Source organism: Brachypodium distachyon, chromosome 4 (genome assembly GCF_000005505.3).
Source record: "Brachypodium distachyon strain Bd21 chromosome 4, Brachypodium_distachyon_v3.0, whole genome shotgun sequence".
Lineage (NCBI taxonomy): Eukaryota > Viridiplantae > Streptophyta > Magnoliopsida > Poales > Poaceae > Brachypodium > Brachypodium distachyon.
In genome coordinates, this window is record NC_016134.3 from 30,164,214 (window position 1) to 30,191,440 (window position 27,227).

The 27,227-nt window shown below is 42.9% G+C and overlaps 3 protein-coding genes across 11 annotated transcripts; 2 read left to right on the forward strand and 1 right to left on the reverse strand.

The window, feature by feature from the left end:
- Nucleotides 1–34: 34 nt before the first annotated feature.
- On the forward strand, nucleotides 35–5,607 carry LOC100822681. Of its 8 annotated transcripts, none has more exons than XM_010239627.3 (6): nucleotides 35–73; nucleotides 253–356; nucleotides 869–1,328; nucleotides 1,413–1,527; nucleotides 1,659–1,753; nucleotides 2,121–3,054. In XM_010239627.3, the coding sequence occupies exons 5-6, from the start codon at nucleotides 1,666–1,668 to the stop codon at nucleotides 2,843–2,845; spliced, it is 813 nt and encodes a 270-aa protein (XP_010237929.1). In that variant the 5' UTR covers nucleotides 35–73; nucleotides 253–356; nucleotides 869–1,328; nucleotides 1,413–1,527; nucleotides 1,659–1,665; the 3' UTR covers nucleotides 2,846–3,054. The 8 variants fall into 8 exon arrangements, with proteins under 8 accessions (XP_010237929.1, XP_014757427.1, XP_024319131.1 ...); XM_014901941.2 differs by having other exon boundaries at nucleotides 1,662–1,753; XM_024463363.1 differs by lacking the exon at nucleotides 1,413–1,527.
- On the forward strand, nucleotides 1,659–8,311 carry LOC100845540. 2 transcript variants are annotated; one of them, XM_024463366.1, is made up of 3 exons: nucleotides 1,729–1,753; nucleotides 3,616–3,714; nucleotides 6,170–8,311. In XM_024463366.1, the coding sequence occupies exon 3, from the start codon at nucleotides 7,215–7,217 to the stop codon at nucleotides 7,938–7,940; it is 726 nt and encodes a 241-aa protein (XP_024319134.1). In that variant the 5' UTR covers nucleotides 1,729–1,753; nucleotides 3,616–3,714; nucleotides 6,170–7,214; the 3' UTR covers nucleotides 7,941–8,311. The 2 variants fall into 2 exon arrangements, with proteins under 2 accessions (XP_024319135.1, XP_024319134.1); XM_024463367.1 differs by lacking the exon at nucleotides 3,616–3,714 and having other exon boundaries at nucleotides 1,659–1,753.
- A 237-nt stretch (nucleotides 8,312–8,548) lies between these two features.
- Nucleotides 8,549–18,050, reverse strand: LOC100836488. The gene is made up of 6 exons (XM_010239631.3): nucleotides 17,856–18,050; nucleotides 17,509–17,594; nucleotides 10,094–12,058; nucleotides 9,807–10,016; nucleotides 9,599–9,723; nucleotides 8,549–9,280 (listed from the first exon to the last, which is right to left on the reverse strand). The coding sequence occupies exons 1-6, from the start codon at nucleotides 17,856–17,858 to the stop codon at nucleotides 9,042–9,044; spliced, it is 2,628 nt and encodes an 875-aa protein (XP_010237933.1). The 5' UTR covers nucleotides 17,859–18,050; the 3' UTR covers nucleotides 8,549–9,041.
- Between the last annotated feature and the right edge of the window lie 9,177 nt (nucleotides 18,051–27,227).

The following is a 27,227-nucleotide window of genomic DNA, read 5'->3' on the forward strand; positions in this document are numbered from 1 at the left end:
GTTAGATCCAAAGGATGAGTTCATGTTATGCTTTCAGCAATATGGGATCTATGAAGAGCTTCATTCAGATGTTGTATGTATACTCACGATCTTCACCATCACCATCAAACATAATTACTTCTCACTGATTGATTCCGTTTCATAAGGAATAGCTGCAGTTAATTTAGGCATTCACCCTGATGATGCCCTGTCTTCCCTTCAGCCTGGCTCACTTCTCACTGATTGATTCCATTTCATATGGGATAACTGCAGGTCATTGTTGTGGTGGACGTGGATCTCGCCGCAGAATGGACGCGGCACGCCAGCGATAATCCAGGAGGTGGACAGTTCACACCCCCAAAAAATACCTGAACTAGGTGAGCACATTCTCTCTATTTAATCATGTCATTCCTGGGGACCCTGCTCCCTTGTATTCTGTCCGAAACGGCAGACGGGACACCCGTGCGGCTTGCTCTGCCTGAAACCATCGATACATCGCATCAGTAGGTTTTAAAGAAATTCAGATGCATTGGTTGTGGATGGAAGTGCTGCAGGTAGTGATGATGCCTAGATGGTTCTTCAACAAACAGCTGTTAGTAGTAGTAGCTAGCTTCCAGCTCCTTTCTTTGATATGGTGCCTCGGGCAAACAATCTAGATTGAGTGTGAGTAATGTTAGGCATTCGTGCTTATGGTTTGCTGCCAATAGTTGAGACATCACCTGCTCGTAAGCTCACTTATTGATGTCTGTTGTGACACTGATCCTTGGAATTTAATATCCATAGATGATGTCAACTCGCATTTCTTTGAAAATTTATAGTCTTACCTCTTAGCAATGATATTTTAAGACGATCAAAGATACCGGTCCTTTCATGGTGGATCTTGTTGCAGGTGGATGAAACATGCCAGCACTTCTCCATGAGGTGTTGAGTTCATGCCTATCTTGAAGCTGCTTGGCCATATTAGCATTGAACACGTTTCTAGAGGTTCAACAAAGTCAACTGTTCCTTTCATGAACTGCGAATCTTGCTTGCTCACCTTAGAGCAGAAACCAACTCGAAGCACCCGTGCAGGCCATTATGCCTGACATAATTGAAACATGACAGATTGGCAATGCCAAACAGCAAATTGTCTTCCTATTCTGTCAAGCAGTCGTGTGGACCACAGTTTGCCTACGCGTGGAATATGACAAAGTTGCATTTCGCACATGTGTGCTGTTTGAAACTAAGATAAACAAGGGCATCAGCTTGTGTGCCTCTGTGGTGGCCATGTGAGTAGCTGGGAGTGCAGAGATATAGATACTTCCTGTCTACTTACCACCCTGTTGTGCCATTATCTCCATGTTTCTCATGTAAGTGGGGAACCTCTACTTTTTTTTTACCGAAAACTGTAGGAGAGGCTCTGACAGTATATATATAAATATATATAAACACAGGTTACAAGCAGGGTAAGGGGGGGGGGGGGGGGGCGGACAAAGGAGAGAGAGAAGAGAGGGGAACCTCTACTTCTGCCGCTGAAGGATGTTACCACAGATTTCCTTCACAAAGCAGGCATACCTTCCAGTGGCATTTATGAATTAGTTCCCACATGTTTCTTATGTTCTAAATGATTAAATGTGGCATTATAAGAAGTGCAGCTTCTATTAATATTTCTAATGAATGTGTTGTGGCTCATGCTGCAGCAGAGACATGCCAGCAAAGCAACAGTGCCGCGCGACTATAGAGGTGAAGGTGCAACTGTCAGAAGTTGAAAACCACATTAACATGCTGTTGGAAGGTGAAGCCATCTGTCCGTTCAACATACACTTCAGTTGCATAACTTGCATTTCATTGTTTTTTTTATCTGTTGATCTGTATTCCAAGCTAAGCACTCGTGCAGATGCTTTGCTGCCAACTATTGAGACATCGCATGCACTTATTGATCCTTGTTTCCCTAACAACATACCAGCCTGTAATGGATATCATACAGATAGTTATGCTGCAGCACAGATTGCTCCAACATTAGGCTGGCAATGACATGTACTGCTTTTAGTTCTTGACTATAAATAGAGTGCACCACAATGGATGAGCACCAACACAGTATTGTGCTTCTTGTCTAATCTTCCATTTCACACAGAATTATATCTTCAATCCCTCCATTACAGAAATGGCTTGCCATCAGAGAACTGCAAGTTTGCCCTCTAAGCCCCACTCCACTGAGGCTAAAGTGGAAGAAGAGCTACAGGGCCTACGTGTGTCCATCTCTTCACCTTCCGCGACCATCGGCACGATGCGTGATGGTTTGGCGAGGCTCGGAGACATCTACAACTGCATAGGGGAGATCATGAGCTTACCCAGCAGCCAAGTTGGCCTCTCCCTGCCCCAAAACAAGAAAATGGTGGAAGAAGAATTGGGGCGGTCCCTCGTGCTCATTGATCTCTGCAACTCCATGCAAGAGAGTCTAGCAGGGCTGAAGATGAGTACCCAGGAGCTACAACTTGTCCTCAAGAGAGGAGATGCAGCTGTTGTCCAGCTCAAGATCGAGTCCTTCATTCGTCTCGCGAAGCAGGCGCAAAAGCCGTTCAAGAAGACCATCAGCAGAACAACTTCTGAAGGATGCAGGCTGGTCTTGCTGCTGACAGAAGCCAGAGAGGTAGCTATCTGTCTGCTTGAGTCCACGTCGCAAATGTTGCCGAAGCAGTTTGCCAGCAGCAAAGGAAGCAAATGGTCACTTGTCTCCAAGAGGATCCAGAAAACAAAGGTTGTCTGCAAGGAGGAACAGTTGCAAGCACTAGAGCAAAGCATGGGAGGTCTTGAGAACAGTGCCGAGTTGCTGTTCAGGAGATTGATCCAAAGCAGGGTTTCGCTCCTGAACATTCTTAGCTCGTAGATATTACCTCTCAAGCCTTGTTGCTCTAGCACCTTGCGATTGGCATCCGCCTTTTAAAGGATTCACCGATCATAAAGAACATTTATAGATTACAGACAAGACCAGATGTACATTCAAATGATCAGTCGATCAAAACAATTTTGACTTTGTTCATACCATGACTTCTGATTTCACTGATATTTACTGCACGATGATTTTGATTGTTTTTATAGCCGAATGTCATGTTTTATTTTCAAGGATATGATGAATGTTAAAGAGCCGAAAAGGAAATCCCTCGTAAGAAAATGACATGTATAAAGGTTGAGTTATTCAGAATTTTGGCAAGACATAGGAGGTTGATGTGTAATTATTTCCAACTATAAGTTGTACCTGTACAATTTTTATTTGGTTTGATACTTTGATCATTGAAACGGCCATGTTTACACCGCACCAACTGAAATTTGCGATCGGTGCATCATCTTCTACTTGCAATAAACTAGCAATCATGAACATGCCAGCTCTAGGCCATGTGGTAGCCTCTCATAATTAATTAGCCTGATTAGCATAACACAGAAGCACTATCATGTTAACAGATGTAACAGACTTAAGCACATGTCACCAATAATTTAAATCCTCTGAACAGAGGCAATAACCACCATTAGTTCAGCTCATATTCGATTGCACGTACGTGAGGTTATCTTAACGCTATTCTTAACGAGTTTTCAATTTGGATGCTGGCTGGTCAAGAATGCCGCTGATCCTTTTGTGGTGGATCTTGTTGGTTGTTGCAGATTGATGGAACACTCCAGCAATGCTCCATGAGGTGTTTGAGTTCATGCTTATCTGCATGCTGCCTGGACATATTATCCGGACTGACCCGGTTTCTGAAGGTTAAGTCAAACTCTTCCTCCTCTCACTAACAACCTGTAGATGCTGTGTAATATGCTTCTGTTGGAATCTTTGCGCACTCTGCAATAGCCGAAACGAATACGAGTGCCCGTGCACTCACTCCATTTCTTTTTCCCTAAAGGAAACTGGGACATGACAGATAGGCAATGCTAATTAATTAGCTACAAAACTAACATTTTGTGATGTTTCGAGCTTCATGACAATGTCGATTTTTCTTATCTGACATAGTGGTTCACTGAAGAAGATACATGCCATCTGTATGGGAAATCTTTGTACAGTTCATAAGAGTATTGTTTCTTTACTCGAGGAAGCACATTTAGCTTTTGCAGAAGAAACGGATTTTCTCTCGGATTGTCGAGAAAATAAATCAAAATTCGGTTCAGTGTCTGATTTTTTCATAGCTGTTTCCGGTCACCCGAATTTACAATGATCTTTGCCGTTAAAAATCTTTAGCATTAGTAATGAATTCTAGCACATGTGTGGTGGGTCATGCTGTAGGTAGCAGAGACATGCCAATAAGGCAACAACACTGCTGCACGAGGATTAGAGGTGCAGGTGGAACAATCAGCAGTTGAGAACCAAATTGCCAGATCATTACAAGGTGAAGTCAGCTGGTTCTTTCAGCAAATCCTCAGTTTCTTGCAGTTTGCCAATCTGGATTATGATTATGATTATGATTATGAGATGATCACTCGTGCGGATACTTGCCATCTAGAGATGAGACATCACATCCTCATGATCCCACTTATTGAATGTCTGTTGTGCCAACCAAATAAAAAAAGAGCATCAGTTTTGCCTTGGAGTTGAAAGATGATTATGCCGCAGCGGAAGCTGTGCTCTGTTGTTGCTTCTGGTTCTTGACTATAAATAGAGTGCAATACAGAGGGTTAAGCACCAAACAAAGTGCATCTGTTCTTCACTTTTTGTCAACATTTCAGACAGATATACACCATCACACCATCCATCTGTAGGCATGTCTTGCCATCAAAGGTCCGCAAGTTTGCCTTCGATTCCTCACTCCACTGAATCCAAAGTGGACGTGGAGCTACAGGGCCTGAAAGGATGCATCTCTTCGCCTTCGGTGACCGTAGACACGATGCACGATGGTCTGAGGAGGCTCAGGGACATCTACGTCTGCATAGAGGAGGTCATGAGCTTGCCCAGCAACCAAGTTGGCCTCTCCTTGCCCCTCCAAAGGAAAATGGTCGAGGAAGAGCTTGACAGGTCACTTGTACTCGTTGACCTCTGCAATGCCATGCAAGAGAACTTAGCAGAGCTGAAGATGAGCATGCAGGAACTGCAGCTTGCCCTCAAGAGAGGAGACGATGCGTCCATTCAGCTCAAGATCGAGTCTTTTGTTCGCCTTACAAAGAAGGTGCAAAAGCCTTTCAAGAAGATCACAGCCAGTAAAGCTACAGGCGAAGACTGTAGGATGGTCAGGCTACTGGCAGAAGCAAGAGAGATGGCCATCTTTCTGCTCGAGTCCGCGTCGCGCGTCTTACCGAAGCAAATTGAGGTCACCAACGGAAGCAGATGGTCACTTGTCTCCAAGAGGTTCCATAAAAGAAGGGTTGTCTGCGAGGAGGCGCGGTTGCAAGTGCTGGAGCGCAGCATGGCAGATCTTGAGAACGGCATTGAGTCCCTGTTCAGGAGGTTGATCCAGAGCAGGGTTTCACTCCTGAACATTCTTAGCTCATAGAGATGTCTCAAGCCTTGTTGCTCTAGCACCTTGCAATTGGCATCCGCCTTTTAAAGGATTCACCGATCATATAGAACCTTTGTAGCTTACAGACAGCACCCAGATGTACATACAAATGATCACTCGATGGAAACAATTTTGACTATGTTCATACCATGACTTCTGATTTCACTGATATTTACTGTGCGACGATTTTTGGTTGTTTTTATAGCCGAATGTCATGTTAATATGTTTTATTTCCAAGGATATGATGAATGTTAAAAGAGCCGAAAAGGAAACTCGTTGTAAGAAAACTGACATTCTGTTAAGGGATAGGAGGTTCATGTATAACCATTTCCAACTATAAGTTGTACCTGCACAATTTTCATTTGGTTTGATCATCGAAACGGCCATGCTTTTACATTACACCAACTGAAATTTGAGATCGGCGCATCATCTTCTACTGGCAGTAAACTAACAATCATGAACATGCCATCTCTAGGCCACGTGGCTCATAATTAATTAGCCTGATTAGTATAACACAGAAGCACGCACTATCATGTCAGCAAACGTACCAGACTTAAGCACATGTCACCAATAATTTAGACCCTCTAAACGGAGGCACTAACCACCCTTAGTTCAGCTCATATTCGATTGCACGTACGTGAAGTTATCTTAACACACTCTTCTTAACTACTTTTTGGTTTGTCTGCTGGTCAAGAATGCTGTTGATCCTATTATGGTGGATCTTGTCACAGGTTGATGGAACACTCCAGCAATGCTCCATGAGGTGTTTGAGTTCATGCTTATCTGCATGCTGCCTGGACATATTATCAGTACTGACCGGGTCTCTGAAGGTTAAGTCAAACTCTTCCTCCTCTCACTAACAACTTGTAGATGCTGTGTAATATGCTTCTGTTGGAATCTTTGCGCCCTCGTGCAATAGCCGAAACGAATACGAGTGCCCGTGCACTCCATTTCTTTTTCGCTAACGGAAACTGGGACATGACAGATAGGAAATGCTAATTAATTAGCTACAGAACTCACATTTTGTGATGTTTCAAGCTTCATGACAATGTTGATTTTTCTTATCTGACAAAGTGGATCACTGAAGAAGATGCATGCCATCTGTATGGGAAATCTTTGTACAGTTAATAAACATATTGTTTCTTTACTCGAGAAACCAGACTTAGCTTTTGCAAAACAAAACAGATATCTCTCTCGGATTATCGAGAAAAAGGGTTCAGTATCTGAATTTTTCATAGCTGTTTCCAGTCACCCGAATTTACACTGAACTTTGGCGTTAAAAATCTGTAGCATTAGTTAGGAATTCTAGCACATGTGTGGTGGATCATGCTGTAGGTAGGAGCATGCCAATAAGGAAACAACGCTGCTGCACGAGGGTTGAGCTGCAGGTGCAGCTATCAGCAGTTGAGAACCAAGATTGCCAGATCGTTACAAGGTGAAGGAAGTCAGCTGGTTCTTTCAGCAAAATCCTCAGTCTCTTGCAGTTTGCCAATCTGGATTATGATTATGATTATGATTACGAGATGATTCAGTCGTGCGGATACTTGCCATCTAGAGATGAGACATCACATCCTCATGATCCCACTTATTGAATGTCTGTTCTGCCAACCAAAGATGATTATGCCGCAGCGGAAGCTGTGCTCTGCTGTTGCTTCTGGTTCTTGACTATAAATAGAGTGCAATACAAAGGGTTAAGCACCAAACAAGTTCAACCATTCTTCACTTTCCGTCAACATTTCAGACAGATATACACCATCACACCATCCATTTGGAAGCATGTCTTGCCATCAAAGGTCCGCCAGTCTGCCTTCGAGTCCTGACTCCACTGAATCCAAAGTGGAGGTGGAGATGCAGGCCCTGAAAGGATGCATCTCCTCGCCTTTGGTGACCATCGACACGATGCGCGATGGTCTAAGGAGGCTCGGAGACATCTACGGCTGCATAGAGGAGGTCATGAGCTTGCCCAGCAACCAAGTTGGCCTCTCCTTGCCGTGGCAAAGGAAAATGGTCGAGGAAGAGCTTGACAGGTCACTTGTGCTCGTTGATCTCTGCAATGCCATGCAAGACTACTTAGCAGAGCTGAAGATGAGCCTCCAGGAACTGCAGCTTGCCCTCAAGAGAGGACAAGAAGCGGCTGTTCAGTTCAAGATCGAGTCTTTTGTTCGCCTCGCAAAGAAGGCGCAAAAGCCTTTCAAAAAGATCACTGCCAGAAAAACTACCGCTGAAGGTTGCAGGATGGTCAGGCTACTGGCAGAAGCAAGAGAGATGGCCGTCTCTCTGCTCGAATCCGCATCGCGCCTCTTACTGAAGCAAATTGAGGTCACCAACAGAAGCGGATGGTTCCTTGTCTCCCAGAGGTTACAGAAAAGAAGGGTTGTCTGCGAGGAGGCGCGGTTGCAAACGCTGGAGCGCAGCGTGGCAGATATTGAGAGCGGCATTGAGTCCCTGTTCAGGAGGTTGATCCAGAGCAGGGTTTCACTACTGAACATTCTTAGCTCATAGATGCATCTCAAGCTTTTGTACATGGAACCAAAATATATATGAAGTTGATTTATTAGACACACTTTTGATCATGTCCATGTTGTTCTTGACCATTTCTATTGATGCTTCTTAAATTTCGATGCTGTTTATAGCACGTCACGTTCCCGGCAGTCATGGTCATGGTCTTTCTTTTTGTATCATGTGACATATACAGCGAGAACAAAAGAGTACAAAGGTATGTAGAGTCTCAGTGAAGAGTCACTTTTTTTCAGGTTCAGATGCTGATTTCAAGTTTCCAAGTTGGTGTAGATTCTTATTTGCTGGTAGATGCACGAACATGTCAGTCCCAACAACTAGCTTGACTTAAAAGCACATGAACAGAACTTCTTGCTGCCAATAATTGGACCATAACAAACTGATAATTTCACCTTGAACCATCTACTACAACTAAAGAAATGGAGCTGCAACTGTTATTGCAAATTTGCAATGGTTAAAATGGAAGATGTGATATCTTTTTCAACAAACACAGAAACCGCAGTAGAACAGCAAACTAAATCTAGCAAGAAAAACGGTATACTGCCAGCTGTTCAGCCTGGCAAGAACCACAAAGATACTTATACAACAGAATCTTTCATCTGAACTGCGCAACACTGAAGTAACCTCTGGAAAGTACCATAACTAAACATAATTTCTGTTTCAGTTCAACACATCCTACCAAGTTGAGGACCGTCACAGTTCGATCCTGAACAGATTAACTTGCTTAACAGGTACAGAAATAGACAAAGAAGTCAGAGCACAGTGGACCCACACCAAATCTAAGGGCTCAGATCTACTACCTGGCTCGTTTCTTCTACCCTAAGAGAGACCAGTGCACCGCTGTGTAAGCAGAAACAGTTCCAGCTATGCTCATCAGAAACCCGCTGATCCTACACCAGCCACCCGGATTCTGTCAACACCTGCTGCGAGCGAACAGCAGTGCACCTTCCATCTGTGTCTCCTGGATGAGTTGCGGTAACCTTTTGAATTTGAAGAGGGCGATTGTCTATGATCAACTGAACAGATATTTGCAGAAACTAGATCTTTCATGTCAACAGAGGGTAGACCAGACACTGGACTCTTTTCCTATGTCTCCACTAGCAAGGGTTGATTCTTGGAATGCATGACTCCATTCACAAGAGGCATTTCTTGGTCCATGGTGTCGCGGCACGGCACCTTGTGTGCCTGGTACGAGAGATGCTGTTTCTGGACATGTTTTTTCTCCACAGCATGCGCAGTACAACCTTGTTCTGCTGGAGCTAATCTTTTTCTCTTCTCTTTTTTGGACTGGAACACTCCCCAGAGATAGTATTTCTCTTCAAACACTGCAGCATAACAGAAAATAATACGCGGCACACAAATTATTAGCTAAATCCACACCTGACCACAGCAAACTACTCCCTCTGATCCTAAATTCTTGACTCAAATTTGCCCAAATATGGATGTATCTATTCTTAAAAAGCGTCCAGATACATGTAATATTTCGACAACAATTTAGGATCGGAGGGAGTAAATACTAATGTTCAACCGGTGCAGTATACTATGTTAGTAGTTGCACATGCTGACAGGAAGATTGGATGTAGTGTCATATCTTTTCCATGATAATCATAAATTAGAATAATGAATTCAGTAATGTGACTTACTCTGGTATTCCCCTGGTAGTACAACAGAAGGGAAGAGGAACAACTTAGCCAAACCAACAACAGCTTCTAGAACACAACCACTATCAGCGACATGCTTCACTAGTTGATCCAGCTCTTTATTTGGTCTGGAGAAACAACAAGAACATTACAACCTAATACCTATGGTGCAGAAGAAATAAAAGAGGAAATATGCATAAGGTTAACACACCTTATATCACCCGAAAAGAAATAGAAGTCAATACTGTCAGCGGTAGGTGTCGAGCCCTCCCAGGGATTTGGACAGGATCTTGACGTAGAAAGCTTTGTCACTTTCAAAATTGGTGGCAATGATCTTGACTGTTCCTGCACCTTCATGCCTGCTTTGGTTGACAGGTGTGCAGCCAATGGAATATAGTCCCCTTCAATCTTCATAATTCCACTATCATCACAAAATGAGAATACATTAGCACCACACAGAGAAAAATATTGAAGTGAGAACAAAGGCATGTAACATACCTCCAATTAGGTTTATCAACGGGGTGTGCACAGATATATTCTGAAACGAGTGGCGTCCTGGATAGGCCACATCGATCCTCTGTGATTGCAGTTTGCAATGGTAACTGTGAAGCATTATTCTCAGCACATCCAGCATCGATGTTTCTTACAGCTGAATTGCCATCTCCATTTTCCCCTTTGCTTCTCTGCTTCCCTTGCTTATGATTCTTTGAGGATCGACTTGCAGCTGAAGTTTCAACTGTGTTTCCCCCTTTGCTTCTCTGCTTCTTCACCTGCTCATGATTCTTTGAAGATTGATGATCCAAATTTCGCAATAACAAAGCTTCTCTGTTTTTCTCTATGTATATTCCTTGGTTCTTCAAACCATTTTCCTTCAGCAATGACCTGTCCTTTTTCTTATCTTTTCCCATCTCCGAGTGCTCAGCGACCTTATCATGACTACCACTGTCTTTCCTGGGCAAGCTCTGACTATCTGTCCGTAATCCTGCTAGCTTACCACTTTTTGACCCAGCAGCACCAACATTTTTGTGCTTTACATCTCTGGATTTCTGATTCTCAGTTTCCTCTGGAGTGTAACTTTTTAATTGTTTACGCTTTCTAGGGTTAACTTTTGTTGACTCACATGGACTAAGATATTTGGAAGACAATGGATCACTGTTAACTGCTTCCTCTTCCAATACCTGCTTACAAATCGCCTTTCTGCCAGCAGGAGACGAAGTCTTTCCTGCATTACTTTCTAGGTTCCTTGCAACTTGGTCACCATGTGCAGATGTAGGATCTGAGATTTCACTTATTACATTGGGAGAGTTAACTCTATCACTATGTTCATCGCAAATAGAATGAGCTTCACCACTCAATTGCACTTGCATCTTGTCTTTTGTGCTCAATAAAAGCCCATCTGATCTCCTATTTCCTTCATCTGAGTTGCCTTTTGCCATTGAGGAGTTTGATCCCCCGTGCTTCTCCATTCTAGGACCGGCGGTTACCTCGTCTGCCGAGCACTTTGTTGTTTCAGCATTGTCTTCCTCAACAGCCGGATTACCTAGTTCATAGCGACGTGATCGTTTCGCAACCTTTGACCATGAGTATAAACACCCTCTGAAAGGATTCAAGGCATCCACATTCCTTGTCTTCCAATTTGATCCTTGCATCAACTTTGAATGATTTGGTGAATCTGATGGTAGAACAGTCTTGTTAGATCCTTTAACTGCCTTGAAAGGTTGAAGTTTCTCCACGCTTACTACCATACCATCCGCTTGCTCCATGTTTGCCGATGTAGGATGAGACTTAGCCGCAATCACTGGACATGATTGTTGGACATCATTAGTTCGAGAAAATGAATCACCATTTCCTCCTCCGGGAACGGAATCCTCAACATACTTCGACGAAGAAAAGCAACCATCCATAAAATTCGAGAGATCCGGCCGCTTAAGTTCAAGATCACCCATTGGCTTTTGCAAATTGTTAGCTTCTTCAATTTTTGAAGCATGCTCCAAAGCCAAATGACTTGAACCATCAATTCTTTCCGCTGCACAAACTAAGTGTCCATTTTTAACTTCCGAAGTCTCCTCACTATCATTGCCGTTTGACATTTCCCCGATAGACATTTCACAAGAATTTAATGCATGTTCACTCCTTGCATCACTACTATCACTTCTTTTCTCAAGCAACTTATTTGTACTATGTCCCCACTTGGATATGTCTCCACTCAAGATATGTTTAGTCCTTGCATCAATGTGATCTTTTCTTCTTCCAACAGTTATAGTTCTACGAGGTCCCCTTGCCTTGGTTACCTTCTTTTTCTTCATATTTGATTCACTAATCATAGGAGGCCCCAAATGGGTGTTCCTTAGTTGCCTTTGATTAGCCACGTCTTCCAGTGTTGCTTCGTTTTGTTTTGGCAGGCAGTCATTACACCACCACTCTACTACCGATGGATCCAAAACTACCTTATCCAAGCAATATCTACAAAACCACAAACCATGTTAAGTAAAAGATAAATCTTTTCTTATCTTAACAATATAATTGTTAGTCGAGGATAACACTTTACCGGACATCATTATCCATGCTATATAATGGAAATACCTTTGCGAAGATATGTTTAGAAAATACTTTTATATGAACATATTTAGACCATAATGTTGGATGCACCTCGTGTGAAACATTGTGTTGATAAGGATGTCCATCTCACCCACACGAAAGAGATGAATCAACAATCCAGGCCCGCCCAACTTGCCATACTTGCACACAACTAGTAGCCAAAAGACACAAGGATTCACCAATAAGCTGAGGCTCCCAGATCCGGTGTGAGACAAGTATGATGATGAGAACGAACAACTGGCATTATTTTCCAATCCTTTGTTTTGCACGTACATTCATATATACATAATCTATTCCTACATATTTAGAATCTACAAATCAAAGAGGACCCCAAAACCTAAAGTCATACAAAAAATTATGGGTAGACTTAGGCCAGAGAATTCTGGCATGGTTGAATCCGACCGAACAATACGCCACAAGCTAACACCTCTCTCTTTATGTAGATCACCATCCTTTTGACGCCCAAAGCCTTATCTCCTCCCTCTCTTGTGCCCTCCCCCCGTTCCCCTATCTGTCAAGAATGCTGGTAGAAAGAGTCGATTGAAGGAAAGAGAGTTTCATGTTCACCATTACCCAACTTGCGCCGACTCGTGGACGCAACCCTTGCTTTGCCCTCCCCTCCAGTGCGGGAACTAGCATGAGGCCGCTCTGCCGTTGGAAGCTTCCAACCACACTAGCAATGCGCCGCTTCAACGGTCCTTTTTCTCTTCTGGCAGCCTAGCTCATCACTAATTCCATTTTTTCTTTGATTTTTGTTGAAAGCTTAGTTTAGTGAAATCTTTTCAAAGTTGATTTCCAATCTTATATGAAAATCATCTCAAATTTCGTATGTCCTACGAAATTTTTGAAAGCTCAAATTTTAAATGTTTTAAATTCAAAAGGTTCTATGAAAAATTGATAGCTAAAATTCCTAATGTTCTCTAGGAATTTCAGAAGTTCAATTCATATATTTCTTTGAGAAAACTGAGCTCAAATTCTATAGAAATTTTAAATTCAAAAGTTTCTCTGAAATGACTAAAAGCACGAATTTGTAAACTTCTCTACGAATTTTAAAAGTTCTCTGAAATAATTAAGATCTCAAGTTTTGATGATTCTCTAGAAATTTTGGAAGTTGAAAGTCTACAAGTTCGTAAGTTCTCTAGAATATTTTTGGGCTAAAAGATGTTGCTTCAGGGAAATGGGGGGGGGGGGGGGGGAGGGATTAATTGCAGGGAAACCCTCTAATATTTATATTTTGTCTGAATCAAACAAGTTTTCTATAGGTTAACCCAACGCTAACTTTTTTCTAGATTCGCCCTTGGCTGTGGGAACGCCAGAATTAATTGTAGGGTAACACATTCCCTATCGGATAATCTATTGCCAAGAAAAATGGCACATGAAAATTTTGGGTGGCCCAACAGTAAAATAGACAAAATTTGACCAAAAAGCTAGATTGCCATGGTGTACCTCAACACCACAAATGCAGCCTAAACCTCCTATATTACGCAAAAAGATCATCAATGAATGGAGGGTTGTTGTATTGTGACCAACTTATTTTATAATATACTACATAAAAATTATATATCAACAAAAGGAGGAAAAGAGGTTTGTCACCCCAATAATAAAATGGAAAAAAATTCAGCTGAAGGTAGACAATCAGTCCACCTCAACACCAAACACAAACATAAACCTACTATTACACACAAACGAAGTTATTGTTGGATGGAGGTCTTATGACTCCCTAACCAGGTAGAGGATTTGAACCTTAGAACCTTCCACAAAATAGTAGGTTAAAATATGCGTGTTTATACATTTATTAAAAAAATATTTTGCATAAATTGGTTAACAAAATAACACCAATCCAATCATCCAATCAAAAGTAGAAGACCGTGGTACGTGTGTCTACCACATTAAACAGGTACTAGGCCTGCAAGGACCGGGTCGGCCAACTGGCCCGCTAACCCGCCCCTCATTTTGGTACCATTTGACCCAAACCTTTGGACCACCAAGTTCAAGGGTCTAGTCCATACTACCCATTTGGACCGTCACAGCCGCCGCCCAGTCTATCTGCACTGCTTTGTGCATCGTCTCCACACAAGCGTCCCTCCTCTGCCTCCATTCTTCCTCATGCTCGCCTACCGCTGCTGCAGGCCACACCGGGCAGCGCAACCTCCAGCAGCGGTGTGTTACCCTGGAGATTAGGCCTCCGTCCCACGGTGGTGCGTGACCCGATTCAAGATACTTGTAAATTTCCAAGCCAGGCGTCCCGAAGTTGATACTTGTAAATTTCCAAACTTTGAAAATTTGAAACTTTCAAACTGTGTACTCGATTTAAGACTTGTCTTCACAGTTAGCTTTGTCTCTAGAAGATCTACTAAACTAGATCTCATATTGGTAAGTTTCAACAAAAACAAAACCACCCCAAATGTTACCATCTAATAATATATGAAACCAGCACTCTGTTAATAACAAGTCATCACGTGGTAACTTCATACAAAATAGGAGTGGTAACTCATGAATAGAAGTTAACTAGCAAAAGACCCATGCATTGCTATGGAACAATGGAAAATTGTATCAAAACGTCAAATCAAATGTTGATGTGTTTCATGGGCATGATTATGATATGTTTATTTTCTAGGCTATACTCTGGTCTCTTTCTCTTTTGCACGTCTTATTTCTATATCTCGTGTAAAGAGAAAGTGACACATGCTCAACTCTTTTGTTCTCTACCTCCAAGTTATCACTGTTCTCACATACACCACACTTGAAAAATCATGTGTGAGCGTTTTTTAACTTTTTTGCTGAATTCATGAAGTGATTCTCAATATAATCATGAATAACGTTTATCAATTCCATCCGTCCAAGCCACTCAACCTCCCGTGTGGTGATGATTTAAACAGCAAGCATCGGTATATCAATCAAGACAGCAAGCAGCAGCAGCCATCATATAAAGCAAGCGGCAATATAAAGCAGCCTTCCTGCTCTCCTATTACTCCTACTCCCTATTTCTCAAATCACTTCTCCCAATTTCTCTCGCTCTCCCTCTGACTATCCTCTCCATCCACCCTGAGTGCAAACTCCTCCTCTCCCCGTCCCGATTCATCCCGCCACCGAACATTGCGCGGCTGCTCGCTTGTGCGCACCGCCTCCGCCCATAGATTCCCGCTGCCCGTCCGCTCCCGCGCGCCGCCTGCTCCCACTTGCTGCCAGGTACGCCTGTGCACCCTTTTACTGCCTTGTCTACCCGTTCGCCGCACCCGCGCGTCGCCCACACATCGCGTCAGGCCACAGGTCGCCGCGCGCCACTGCCCGTCGGGAGGGCCACCGATGGCTCGCGCCGACGCGGTCCCTGCTGCTTTGCGCGAGGCCACCGCCATCCCGACCTCACGCTCATCCCATCGCCATCCAAGTACCGCGGGGAGCCACCGGCGCACACGAGCCGGTGGAGGCGGCGGTCGAGGCGCGCGACGGAGCCGTGGGTCCGCAACCGCCTTCCGCACATGGATGCCGCCGACGCACACGAGCTGGTGGAGGCGACCAAGAGCGGCGGTGAGCGCTAGCGAGATCCGAAGGGCGGGGGCAAGATCCGGATCGGGTGGGGGTGAGACTCATAGGAGAGGAGGAGCTCGGAGGGCTCTGTTGTTGCTTTTTCTTTTTTGGGCAGTACGTGTTTTTTCTGCGCTTGAGGACTGCGGGAGTCGGCATTAAAACGCGCGTGGGGACAACGGTGGCAGATTCGTAATTTCGGTGAAGTGACATACCGTGACGTCCGGACCATCACCACCAACTCCAATTTAATATATTGGTATAGATAGATACCCAATAATATATGAGAATCCCACTGTTAATAACAAGTTACCACATGGTAATTTCATACAAAATAGGGGTGGTAACTCATGAATGAAAGTTACCACTCAATAATATATGAAGTTATCACTCTGTTACTTACAAGTTACCACTTCTTACAACATGGCAACTTTTCCAAAGTAGGATGGTAATTTGTGCATTGCCACCTGGTAACTAAAGAGCCGATTTTTTTTCATCAGAACATACCAAAATGGGATCTAGATTTGAAGCACTCATCGATACGAAAACAAGGGTGAAAACAGATTGTGAATCAGACAAATATTTGTGCTAGAAAACACTTAAATCTCTGAAAATGAACTAGCATATGTACAAATACCCCCAAACACTTAACCACTACAAAAATAACTCCGTACTACATTCGTTGCGGCAATACAAACCAATACATGCATGACAACACAAAAATTCACTGATGCAATGCATGCAAGAGCGTTCGTGCGTGGAGACAGACACTTGTACGCATGCGCGTTATGTTTTAGGTTTTGTGTATACACCTTTCCATAGCTCATGATATAAATAAATCATGCTTCACTAACATCTTCCAGATCCTCTTTTCACAACTCCGAACTTCGAATCATATAAGGGAGAGATGAAATTAGGATTAGTGTAAGCTATGTTTGAATTGGATTGACTGAGGTTTGGCTGGGCTATTTGGATTCTTACGCAAGAGAATTGTGCTTCGAATTCAAGTAAAGCAGAGATGCCAATTTTTTAGGAGTACAAAGAAGTTTCCATCGGCACTTGTATAACTGGGGACCTGCCTGCCCCTCTTTGTCTTACTAACTCGGAAATTCTCTTATGAGCTTGAACCATCAGTTGTCTACTAGAACGAGGTCTGGACTTTTTTTTTTTGAAGGCCCCTGCTTGTTTGCCTTTGTTTTAGTTGTTTTAGAAATCTATCGAACTAGCTTTCGCAAGTCTACAAAACAAAGATTCTACTCCCTCCGGCCGGAATTACTTGGCACTAACTTAGTACGACTTTGTACTAAATCCGTGACAAGTCATATGGGTCGGAGGGAGTAGCTAATTTTGTTAAAATCTTTTCACATCCTAATTTTTAGAAAGCCTTGTTCCTATATTAAAACTATTTATTTTGACCGGGAGTTCAGGAAACATGGTTATGGTTATGCATGGGAACTCATATCTCTGTGGACAATAGTTTGGAAATTTCTCCCCTGGACCGTTTCCCTGAATCGAAATGATCTCTTGATCAGTGGTAGCCGGGTATGGTTATTAGATCTCAATCACACGTTCTATAGTCTTTGGACCACATGAAAGTATCAAACTAACCCCTTCTTTTCTAACTCCAAGTGCAAAAATTGAGGCAAAAGTTGCATGAATAAACATCCATGCATGCACACATTTGGTAAAAACTAAAATCATTGCAAATGTAGCGTTTGTGAGATGACCACGCAGCAATGCAGAGAGATTAGTAGCAGCAATGATTTACTAGCGCGGCTGAGAGGGCGTACCGGTGCCTGGCGGTCTCCTTGCAGCCCACGCAGGGCAGCAGAGCGTCCCTGATGCCGGAGTCCCCGCACTCCTCGCACACCAAATCCTGCCGTGAGAAAAAAAATCACCCCCCGAAAAGAGGCAGTCTCGGGTTAGCATTACATACAGGCCACGGAAACATGGCAGTTAATCAAGTAAGAATCCCATCCGCAACACCGAATCGCTCTAGAACTGCAGATCCCCACGCACGCAGCGCCGCGCCGCCGCCAGTAGGCTGTTCAGGGCGGATCCACGCCGCCGCCAGCCGGGAGGGGGGATTAAACCCTCGAGAAACCCAACAGGAGAGACAGAGAGGGCGGAGGCATACCATTTCGCGGCCGTCGCGATCTCGAGGGGTACGTATCAGCAAGCAAGACGAAGCATTCCGGCGGAAGCAGCGAGAGGCCGGGGCGCGGCTAGGGGGAAGAGGAGAAGAAGAAGGCGGCGGCGCTGCTGCGGAGGCTGAGGGAAGGGCAAGGGAAGTTTTTTTTTTTTTGAGTTAACGTGGGGAGGGAGAGGGCTTTGCAACGTGTCTCGGGGCCAGGGTTTACGTGACACCTCTATAGCTGGCCAGAGGGCTGGGCCAACGTGTCCCGAGGTAGGCTGGGCCCGGCACAGAAACAAATTGGGCCTGTCCGGCCCGTATCCTGGCCTGTGTCGCGCCGGAGCATATAGTCTGAGCCCACAAGCCGGGCCGGTCCTTCCCGTTTATTTTTTGGTTTAGCACATTTGGTCCCTCATCTCTGTAAATTTGGCCCAACTCTTTCTCTTTCGGCTCATCGTCTCTTCTCCTTTTGACCGAGCCCAAATAGTTTTTTCCTTTTTTCTCTCCAATTCAACCAATGTGCTGCCGCACCTGGCCTCAAGGCGACATTTTGGGGCTGGGCCGGGCCGTCTCGATGGCCAGCTATAGGCTCCGCATGCACGACACGCCCGATGACACGGACGTGATGCGTGGATGATGGCAATCTTCTTTTGCGTCAATTTTTTTGGAAAATGATGTAAGGGATGATGTAAGTCTTCTTTTATGTATCTTTGAGTGGTGGAAAACGACGCAAGGGATGATGTCAGTCCTCTTTTACACCTATTTCCGTGGTGGTGGTGGGGGAGCCACCGCCCAGTGACCTCAGGCAGTTGCCCGGGCTCAACGAATTTTGTTATACTAATTACTATGATTCTCTAAAGGCTAATTGGTAGTTTTTCATAAGCCAAATAATAATCCCCGTATGTTTTGCGCAGGCTCTGGAACGGCTTGGCTCCGTCCATGCGTGGTGGTGGGAAATGACGTAAAGGATAATGTCACTCTTCGTCTTTAATGTCCCTTTCAGCGGTTCAAAAATACGTAAGGGATGACGTCGGTCTTCTTTTCCACCTCTTTCAACGGTGGAAAAGTATGTAAGGGATGATGTCGGTCTTCTTTTAATAGTGTTAGATAAGATAACTGTTGATATGCAAAAGAGATAAATGAAAACGAATACGAACTTAACTAATAGACGATTCTTTAACAATAATGATAAGACAATTTTTCCCGTTTTACTAGATTTTACTTTTTCTTCACATTTATGTAATTAATTTTATTTATCTGAGATTTAATTGCAATATATGACATTGAGAGAAAATGTAGTGTACGGCATGTTTTTGTTGTCTCCTCTAAATAATGTGTAACCCATGAGAGAAGACAGTCTTATCTAAGCGACTGCTCCTGAAAAAGAATCTGTGATTTGGCTAGACAACTATGATATGCATGTGGTTGTGGAGTTGTGGGTCATGACTTTAATCATTCATGTTCAAATCGTGATGTTCACCACTATGATGTAGGGATTTCCCTTACATTTTCTTTCTATCAAAATAAACTTTTAGATCAAATAGCATACGGAGCGCATGTCAGGTTGGGTGTGCGAGCTTAATTTCTCTGGAAATTGTTAATGCTCTGTTGCCTTATCTATCTTTCAAAGCACTGTCTTGGATCGTTGGCTTTTGTTTTTTGGGCAAACTTGTTGGTTTCATTAGCATGAAGACTTTCAGCGGTTGATGCAAAAGAAAAGCGCTGCTCAGATGCGGTTTTCGTATGGTCTATTTATGTAGCTTTGGCCTGACTTAATTTGGTCATGTTAAATGTGTGCTCTGATGCTGCTAGAAAACAGAGATACTTGAGCTCTTTCATGCTTTACTTGCTATCTTGCAAATTTCCTTCAAGCATATTATTAGCTTTGCTTTGATCATCGTTTGCATCATAGGCGAGAGAGAGAGAGAGATGACGCCAAGAAGAATCCCATATTAGGCATTTTTGCGCTGGCCACCAGTTTCATTAATTAGTTGCTTCAAAGTTCAGTTAATTGCACACGGTGACATTTGTACAAAATCGTGTGCCATTTTGGGCGTGGTAGCATGGAACTATGAAACTTGACATGTACGGATTATATAGTTAACATTAAGACCAGCGACTTACAGTTTACTCCCTCCGTCCCAAAATAAGTGACGCGGATTTGTGTAGATTCTTATACAAATCTACCTCACTTATTTTCGGACGGAGGGAGTATTTTCTTTTGTTAGCCGATAGCTTCAATGGAAACTTATCGTATGTTTTGGTACTTCGGGTTTCAATGGCTAGCGATAATTAGAATTTGGAAGGAAAAGTTGAAGTACCACATAGTATTTTTTTCCCTATCGAACATGAATCTGTTAGGCTCGAGCGTACCAGATTTCCATAAATATGCAAATTTGTAGTTTAGCTACTATCTGTAAGGCTATTTTGAAATTGCACAACAAGACTAGCACATCTGGCATTCGGACGACAGCAGGAGGTCCATGTTTGTCTGTGCTGCAGCACATGTGCCACATTGTTGTGAAATCTGGGTCCCACTTGTCAGAATGGGAAAAAAAACCTTAGATCGGGTAAGAACTCGCACAAATCTCACTAAATGGGGTAACAGAAGAGAAATTATGTTGAATGGGGTAATTTGTGTTAAATGGGGTAAAATATGGAATTCACTAAAGACTGGATGTGTTGTTGCAAACTTCTAGTGGTAGGTTCTAGGTGTGTTCTTGATATCGCTGTGAGTGACAAATGTGTAATGAACTATGTGTGTGGTGTGAACTGTTGTTTTGCTCTGTTATGTTTACTGATAGTGGAACCCGATCAAAAGATCGTAAGAATTTTTTTGGCTTCAATGATCTTGGAGATTGTTCTACCAACAAAGTGGGACAGGAGAGAGAAGGACGCTAGCACAGGGCACGCCAAAGGAGATGAAAGCTAAAAGAATAAAAAGGTTGTCTCGCAGATGGGTCTTCCAGCTAACCACCTGATAAGATGGGCCAAAAACCCAAAGCAATCATTTGCTCACAGATGGGCCTTCCGGCAAACCACTCGAAAAGATGGCCAAAAACCCAAAGCAATGATTTGCCTTCGGAGTGTATAAACAACCACCCTCAGCACTTCCAAATCCCAAAACCCTAGTCCTCTCCTCCATTCCTCCTCTCATTCTGGTGGCTGCCCCTGCCCGTTCCCATGGCCATGTACAACAACGCATCTTCCCACTCCCAATCCCGCACGCGGCCCTTCCCCATGGATGCCGAGACGGAGGCATACTACCGGGACCGCCGTGTGGACCCGTGGATCCTCGAGCTCAACCTCATCACCGCGCTCACCTGCCTACACTACACTCCCCAACCCAATGTCGACCGCATCTCCCGCCTACCGGACGTGCTACTCGAACGCATCGTCTCTCGTCTCCCCGTCAAGGAAGGCGCCTGCACCGCCTTGCTGTCTCGTCGCTGGCGCGGGGTCTGGCGCGTCACATCGCTCGTCCTTGCCGATGTTGATCTCCTCCCCACCGGGCCTCGCGGCATGCTGGAGGTCACGCCCGCCGAGTCTCAGGCCGTCGCCTCCGCCGTCAGCTGCATCCTAGCCGAGCATCAGGGCCCCATACGTTGCGCCCGCCTCTCGTCTCCTGCTACATGAAGGAAATCCCTGGCCTGCTCGTGCGCTGGCTCCATCTCCATGCCATCAACGATGTTCGGGAGCTTTTCCTTTTCAACCGCCCATTGCCACTCAACATGCAACTCCCTGTGGGCTTCTTCGGCATCGCGACACTGACAAGGTTGTACCTCGGCATCTTCACCTTCCCTAACACGGCGGCTCTCCCACCTGCGATACAGTTCCACATCTATGCGAGCTAGGCCTCTTCTGCATGACCATGGAGAACCGGGACATGGACTTCATCCTAGCCAGGACCCCTGTGCTGAAGACCCTTTGCATCCAGATTAACATTATGCTGATGTGCCTCCACATCATCAGTAGCAGCCTTCGGTGCGTGCATATCATCGGAGGAACCGATCTAGATGTGGTCTTGGAAGATGCCCCTCAACTAGAGAGGCTCATCATGTGGTCATCTTGTGTCTGTAATGGCTTGCCGAGGAAGGTAAAGATTGGTTTTGCCCCCGCGCTAACTGTACTTGGTTATCTGGAGCCGGCACTGCACACGTTGGAGATCGGCAACACCGTCATCAAAGTGCATACATACACTACTCCCAAGTTTTCATTTATTCGACTAGCATGTTTTGTCTTGCGCAAAGTCCTGTGCCCCGCAAAGGGAGTTTTACAATATTTATTTACTGATCTAAATATGTATATAATATATGCTAATTAACACCATGTTTTCAGTTAACATGTCACGTGTATATATGTGGCAGTAGATAAAGGCAGAGGGGCTGTTGGACAATAGTTTGTAAATAAGTTTTGCGCGTCATTTTGGAGACCAGTTTTTCCATGCGCGTGCATCGCTGTCCATATGACAACGACCATACATTCATTTTTGAGACACGGTCCAACCTAAGCTTTTAACAGACTCAATTGGTCTTATGGGGAGTGGCCAGCGCACAGCATACTTTTGGTGTGTTTAGATCGGAATAGAAAGGAAAAATATTATAGTACCGCTCTACACATTTAGAAAAGAATGTCATTATTACTATTCACCATTTTCCCTTCCTCCCTGTTTTTTCATTGGTGTCCATGTTTTCCATTGGTTTTCACCATGTTTTTCACTATGTGTTGATCACAGGATTAAATTCAATACTCTTGATTTTCCAGTTGTTTCACTGCTTTTGAATATTGTAGTTTCTTCTACCTTTTATCTTTGAAATTAAAACCATTTTTATGTTACTGTTGGATCAGTAATATTATATTGGATCAGCACGTGGAATTAAGGTTTAGATCACCTATCAATTGCAATGGTTTTAATTTGTTGAAGCTATATTGAAATATTTCACATAGATATTTCATATCACCTAATATCATTGGAAAAATTAATAAAGTTAGTGAAAATACTATACGAGCTGACTGTTAGTAGTAGCTAAATCAAATTGGGATGTGAATTCAATCTATTATCACAATCAATCCAGTAGATGATTGTTTCACAAAGATATATGCTTGTCAATTGTCGGTCACTATGAGTCCACCAAATTGGTTCCTTTGCTAATGTACATGTACACCTGTGAAAAACAACCGGTTGTGCCTTTATTAACATTGAAGGTCTGGCAAATTTGCTGGGTGTTGTTTATGTAGAAAGTGTCATAAATTACAAATCGTGTCTCTCCATATAGCAGATATACATCCATGATAGGTATGGTCATAATTGATCGATGAATTCTATCAGTCACACTCTCTGCATCAACAGTGTCTATCATGTTCTAGCATTCATGTAGTTTGCATACAAACAATTAATCACATTTTCTTGATTTGTAGACTTGAAGAATTGAGATTGCAAAGTCATTTATTTGATGTGCAATAGTCACTTTGATTATACTTATTCTTGCTCTGTAACATTCTCATAAATGTTTGTAAGATCATGTTAGTAGTTAATTTTTGCTTGCACTCATGTCAGTTAGACATTCACTTCTGAATCTCCATTCTGTGGGCAACTTATTTTTTTTAAAGGCAATGTCTGCATTCTAGTCCATCATTAGGTTCAGAAATTCATATGCATCACATGACATCTTAGATACTTTTAGGAGTATTCTGAACATATTACTTAATTCAGCCTTATTTAAATTGTTGCCAAATGTATTTATTTTGTGCAGAGTACAATAAAATGACCATTCTTGCATATGTTTGGTATATCTTATTTCTGCAAGTAACATTTATGTTGTGGGTTGCTGGAATATTTCTAGCCTGTACACGATGAATTGTATTGCTACATAAATGTTTCTGAAATTTTGTAGAATTTTCTCAAATGTGCCTATAACTATGTATTAGATCTTTAAAAGCATATATTGCTTTAATTGTTTATTCATAGCCATTATACTTTCTTTGGTTGTTGTAGATTCTCTATAGATTTTGTTTGCTCATAGGAACCGTTGGCAATTCTTTGGACTCTGATGGACTGCTAGTTTGTTGTAGTATTTTATTTCCATAGAAACGTACGGCCTGTTTGGAGATCTAGCTAGAAATATTTGCTAAATATAGATAATGATATTTCATCATATTGTACCACTCTGGTGGTATAGTTAGTTTCTTTTGATGCTTTCCATGCTGTTCATATGCCATCCTTTGGTGTTTGTATATTCATTGCATAAATTACATAGTGTAGGTCTATAAAATTGCAATGCTTTTGCTACCATGAATGCTTTAGTAGAACTTTAGTACTATTCCAATGCCATGATCTTGGTTGTATTTATAGATACAAATAACATGGATATGCTTATTACTTTTGTTATATACAGTACTAAGTACATACTTTGTCACAATTTTTCTAGTTAACCACGCCATATACTTTTAGTATATAATAGATTCAGCAATATGATACATCAGTGCATGTGATTGTCTCATTGGGTGCCACTGCAGAATGGGACAAGGGTGAGTTGGAGCACCATGGTACCAAGTGTCAAGATCCTCGCTTTAAGTGTGTGCTTTGGAGTCCACAGCAATGCTAAGATGATGTCAAGTTTCCGCAGATGCTTTCCAAATGTCAAGAGGCTGCATCTGGAGGTGACAACCCCCTCACTTTAAGTTAACATAAAGTTCAAGCTTTGCGTTCTTGCATATACATTATCTATATATTTGTCTGATGCAACCATCTAGAACTGAAGTTTCAACTGATTTATCCGCTTTACAGTCAGATCATGAAACCGTTGGGCCGACTTGCAAGCTCTGCGTCAAGTTCTGGCAAGAAGGTGGTGCCATCGAATGTGTGTAGTCACACATGGAGGTGATGATCTTCTGTGGCTTCCGAGGGGCGCCCAATGAGCTTTCCTTCCTCCAGTACATCCTGGAGAGGATGTTGATGAAGCTGGTTATTGTATTTAGCAAGGGAAGTTTCACTTCAAAGACCAAGGGGAACAAGAAGCTGAAACCTCTGTTTGCTGGAAAATGGGCCAATAAAGACTGTTCACTGGTGCCCGTCGAGAGTGAAGTTAAAGACGACAGGTTTTTGCTAACATCGAAAGTGCGTTTGATTCTTCTACAAAGGATCTTTTGTGAGGCATCCTGCTCTTGGATTGGAAAACAGGAGGTTACTTAACTTGGAAGGAATCTGATTTTCTTAGGAGGCTCCCTAGAGCTTTCGATTTCATCGGGGCAGCTTAATTTCATTGAGTAAGCTTAATTTCTATGGAAACCGTTGTACTCTTTTGTATTGTGCACCTCAAATGAACTCTCTTGGGATCGCTGGCTCGCGTTATTTTGGACAGAGTTTGGTTGTTTTAGCATGACAACTATGGGTCGTTAATCCTCACTTAAATCATGTTAAGTGTGTGTTCTGATGCTGGTAGGAAACAGAACGGAGATACTTGAGATATTTCATGCTTTGCTTGCTATCTTGCAAATTATGTTCAGCATATTTCATGAAATATGATCTTGAATGTCTACAAAGTCAAATTATCACTAGAGTCTGCAACTATCTGTTTGAATGGTTTAACTTTGTTTGACCAGGGTTTTGATTTGGTTTGACTTTGTTATAAACCGACATGATTCCACATAAGTTATCCATTTTTATTGCATAGATGGTTTCTACAATCAAGGTTAGGTCTCCTCACCAAAATTCAATTTTTTTGAATGATTTGACTTTGTTTGACTGGGGGTTTGATTTGGTTTAACTCTGTTTTTGAACCGACATGATTCCACATAAGTTATCCATTTTTATTGCATAGAAGGATTCTACAATCAAAGTTAGGTCCACTACTCAACAAAATTCAAATACCTTTGAATAGGATTGACTCGTATTGAATTGTTTGACCAGGTTTAGACTTGGTTTGACTGTGTTTAAAATATGTTGAAAATTCATATTTTTCAATAAATAGTTTTACATTCGTGTATTACAAGCCTAAAGGAGCAACTGGTAAAAATTTGACATAATTCCGGCAAAGTTTCATGATGGAATTTAAAAAAGAGATCAAATCTCTAAACATCTAAGTGAGTGTTTCTAAGACATGTTATAGAGATGTGCCACTTTCAAGACAAAGTATAATAAGAACAAATCATATACTTCTAAAAAAAAATTATGCCAAGCACTTATGACACAATAAGAACCATGCGAAAGTTTAGAATTTTCTACTCATAATTTAATAATATTATTATTTCTGAAAAAAACCATGAAACAGACATTTTCCTTTATGGATGTGACACATTGCAATTCATGAATTATGTTACGTATGGCAGTAAGAGTAGTCTTTATTTACTCAAATATAATTTTCTCTCCTTCTCCATCTCACCAATATCCCTCACTGTGCCACCGATTCGAGTCCAAATGCTCTCCGTCTCCGTCTCCAGTGACGGCCTCTTCCACGGTGACCTACTCGGTTCCCTTTCCTCAATTCCTTCCTCCTATGGCATCAACTGCCCCATATATAGAACATCCTCCGCCCTTCTTGTGCTCCTCTCAAGCACCCCAGCGAGCTCGAGCTCGCGTCATCGACCCTGCCGTACACCATCGATGCGCCGTCGCTGGACTACAAAATCCACTTCCAGAGCCACCCTGAACCCTTTGTGAAACTCCACAAGTCCCTAATCCCGTGCTGACCGGCCGCAGCCGGCCCACCGTTCGGTGCCGGTGAGAACCACCTCCGTGCCTTTGTTCCCCTCTCACCGACAGGTGGGTCCATCTGTCGGGTTCTAAACACCCTAGAAACTAACAGCTCGCCCAATCACTCAAAAAAAAGGAAAGTTTTGGCCCTTTTGCACTTAGACCCAGCTCTGGCGTTTGGGAGTTTGGCAGCCGTTTGATTGGTTCATACAAGCAACGAGCACGTGTTCTGTAAAATCTGCAGTCTAGAATTCTTCTCCTACTGATCTTTTGCATAGGATGCAAAGGATTTGCAGTGCACAAAAAACAGTGTACAATAAACACATTAAAGACCACACAAGAGAGCTCTAGTGAATAGTGATATGCTGAAGGAAATTTGCAAGATAGCAAGCAAAGCATGAAATATATATATCGCAGCACACATTTAACATGACCAAGTTCAAGATCAACATTTGAAAGTTTTTTTTTTAGAGTGGCCATGCCAATAAGTCTTGTTAGAAAAAAGCGCGAGCCAGTGCTCCAAGACGTACAGTGCATTGCAGGTACATAACAGACATTAACCTATATCGTACTACGAAATCCAAATTGGTCGGGCCTTATAGGAAAATCAGATTGCTTCCAAGTAATTAAGTACCTCCTGAGTTCCAGTCCGTTTGCCGCTCCAGTGGTAGGAGGGGGTGGGA

Coding starts and splice junctions, on each gene's coding strand:
- LOC100822681 (XM_014901940.2), top strand. CDS start 1,636: ATGTGTTGTGGCTCATGCTGCAGCAGAGACATGCCAGCAAAGCAACAG. Junction 1,754..2,120: donor CATTAACATGCTGTTGGAAG/GTGAAGCCATCT, acceptor CCTCCATTACAG/AAATGGCTTGCCATCAGAGA.
- LOC100836488 (XM_010239631.3), bottom strand. Junction 10,017..10,093: donor GTTGATAAACCTAATTGGAG/GTATGTTACATG, acceptor TTGTGATGATAG/TGGAATTATGAAGATTGAAG. Junction 9,281..9,598: donor ACTACCAGGGGAATACCAGA/GTAAGTCACATT, acceptor GTTATGCTGCAG/TGTTTGAAGAGAAATACTAT.
- LOC100845540 (XM_024463367.1), top strand. CDS start 7,215: ATGTCTTGCCATCAAAGGTCCGCCAGTCTGCCTTCGAGTCCTGACTCC.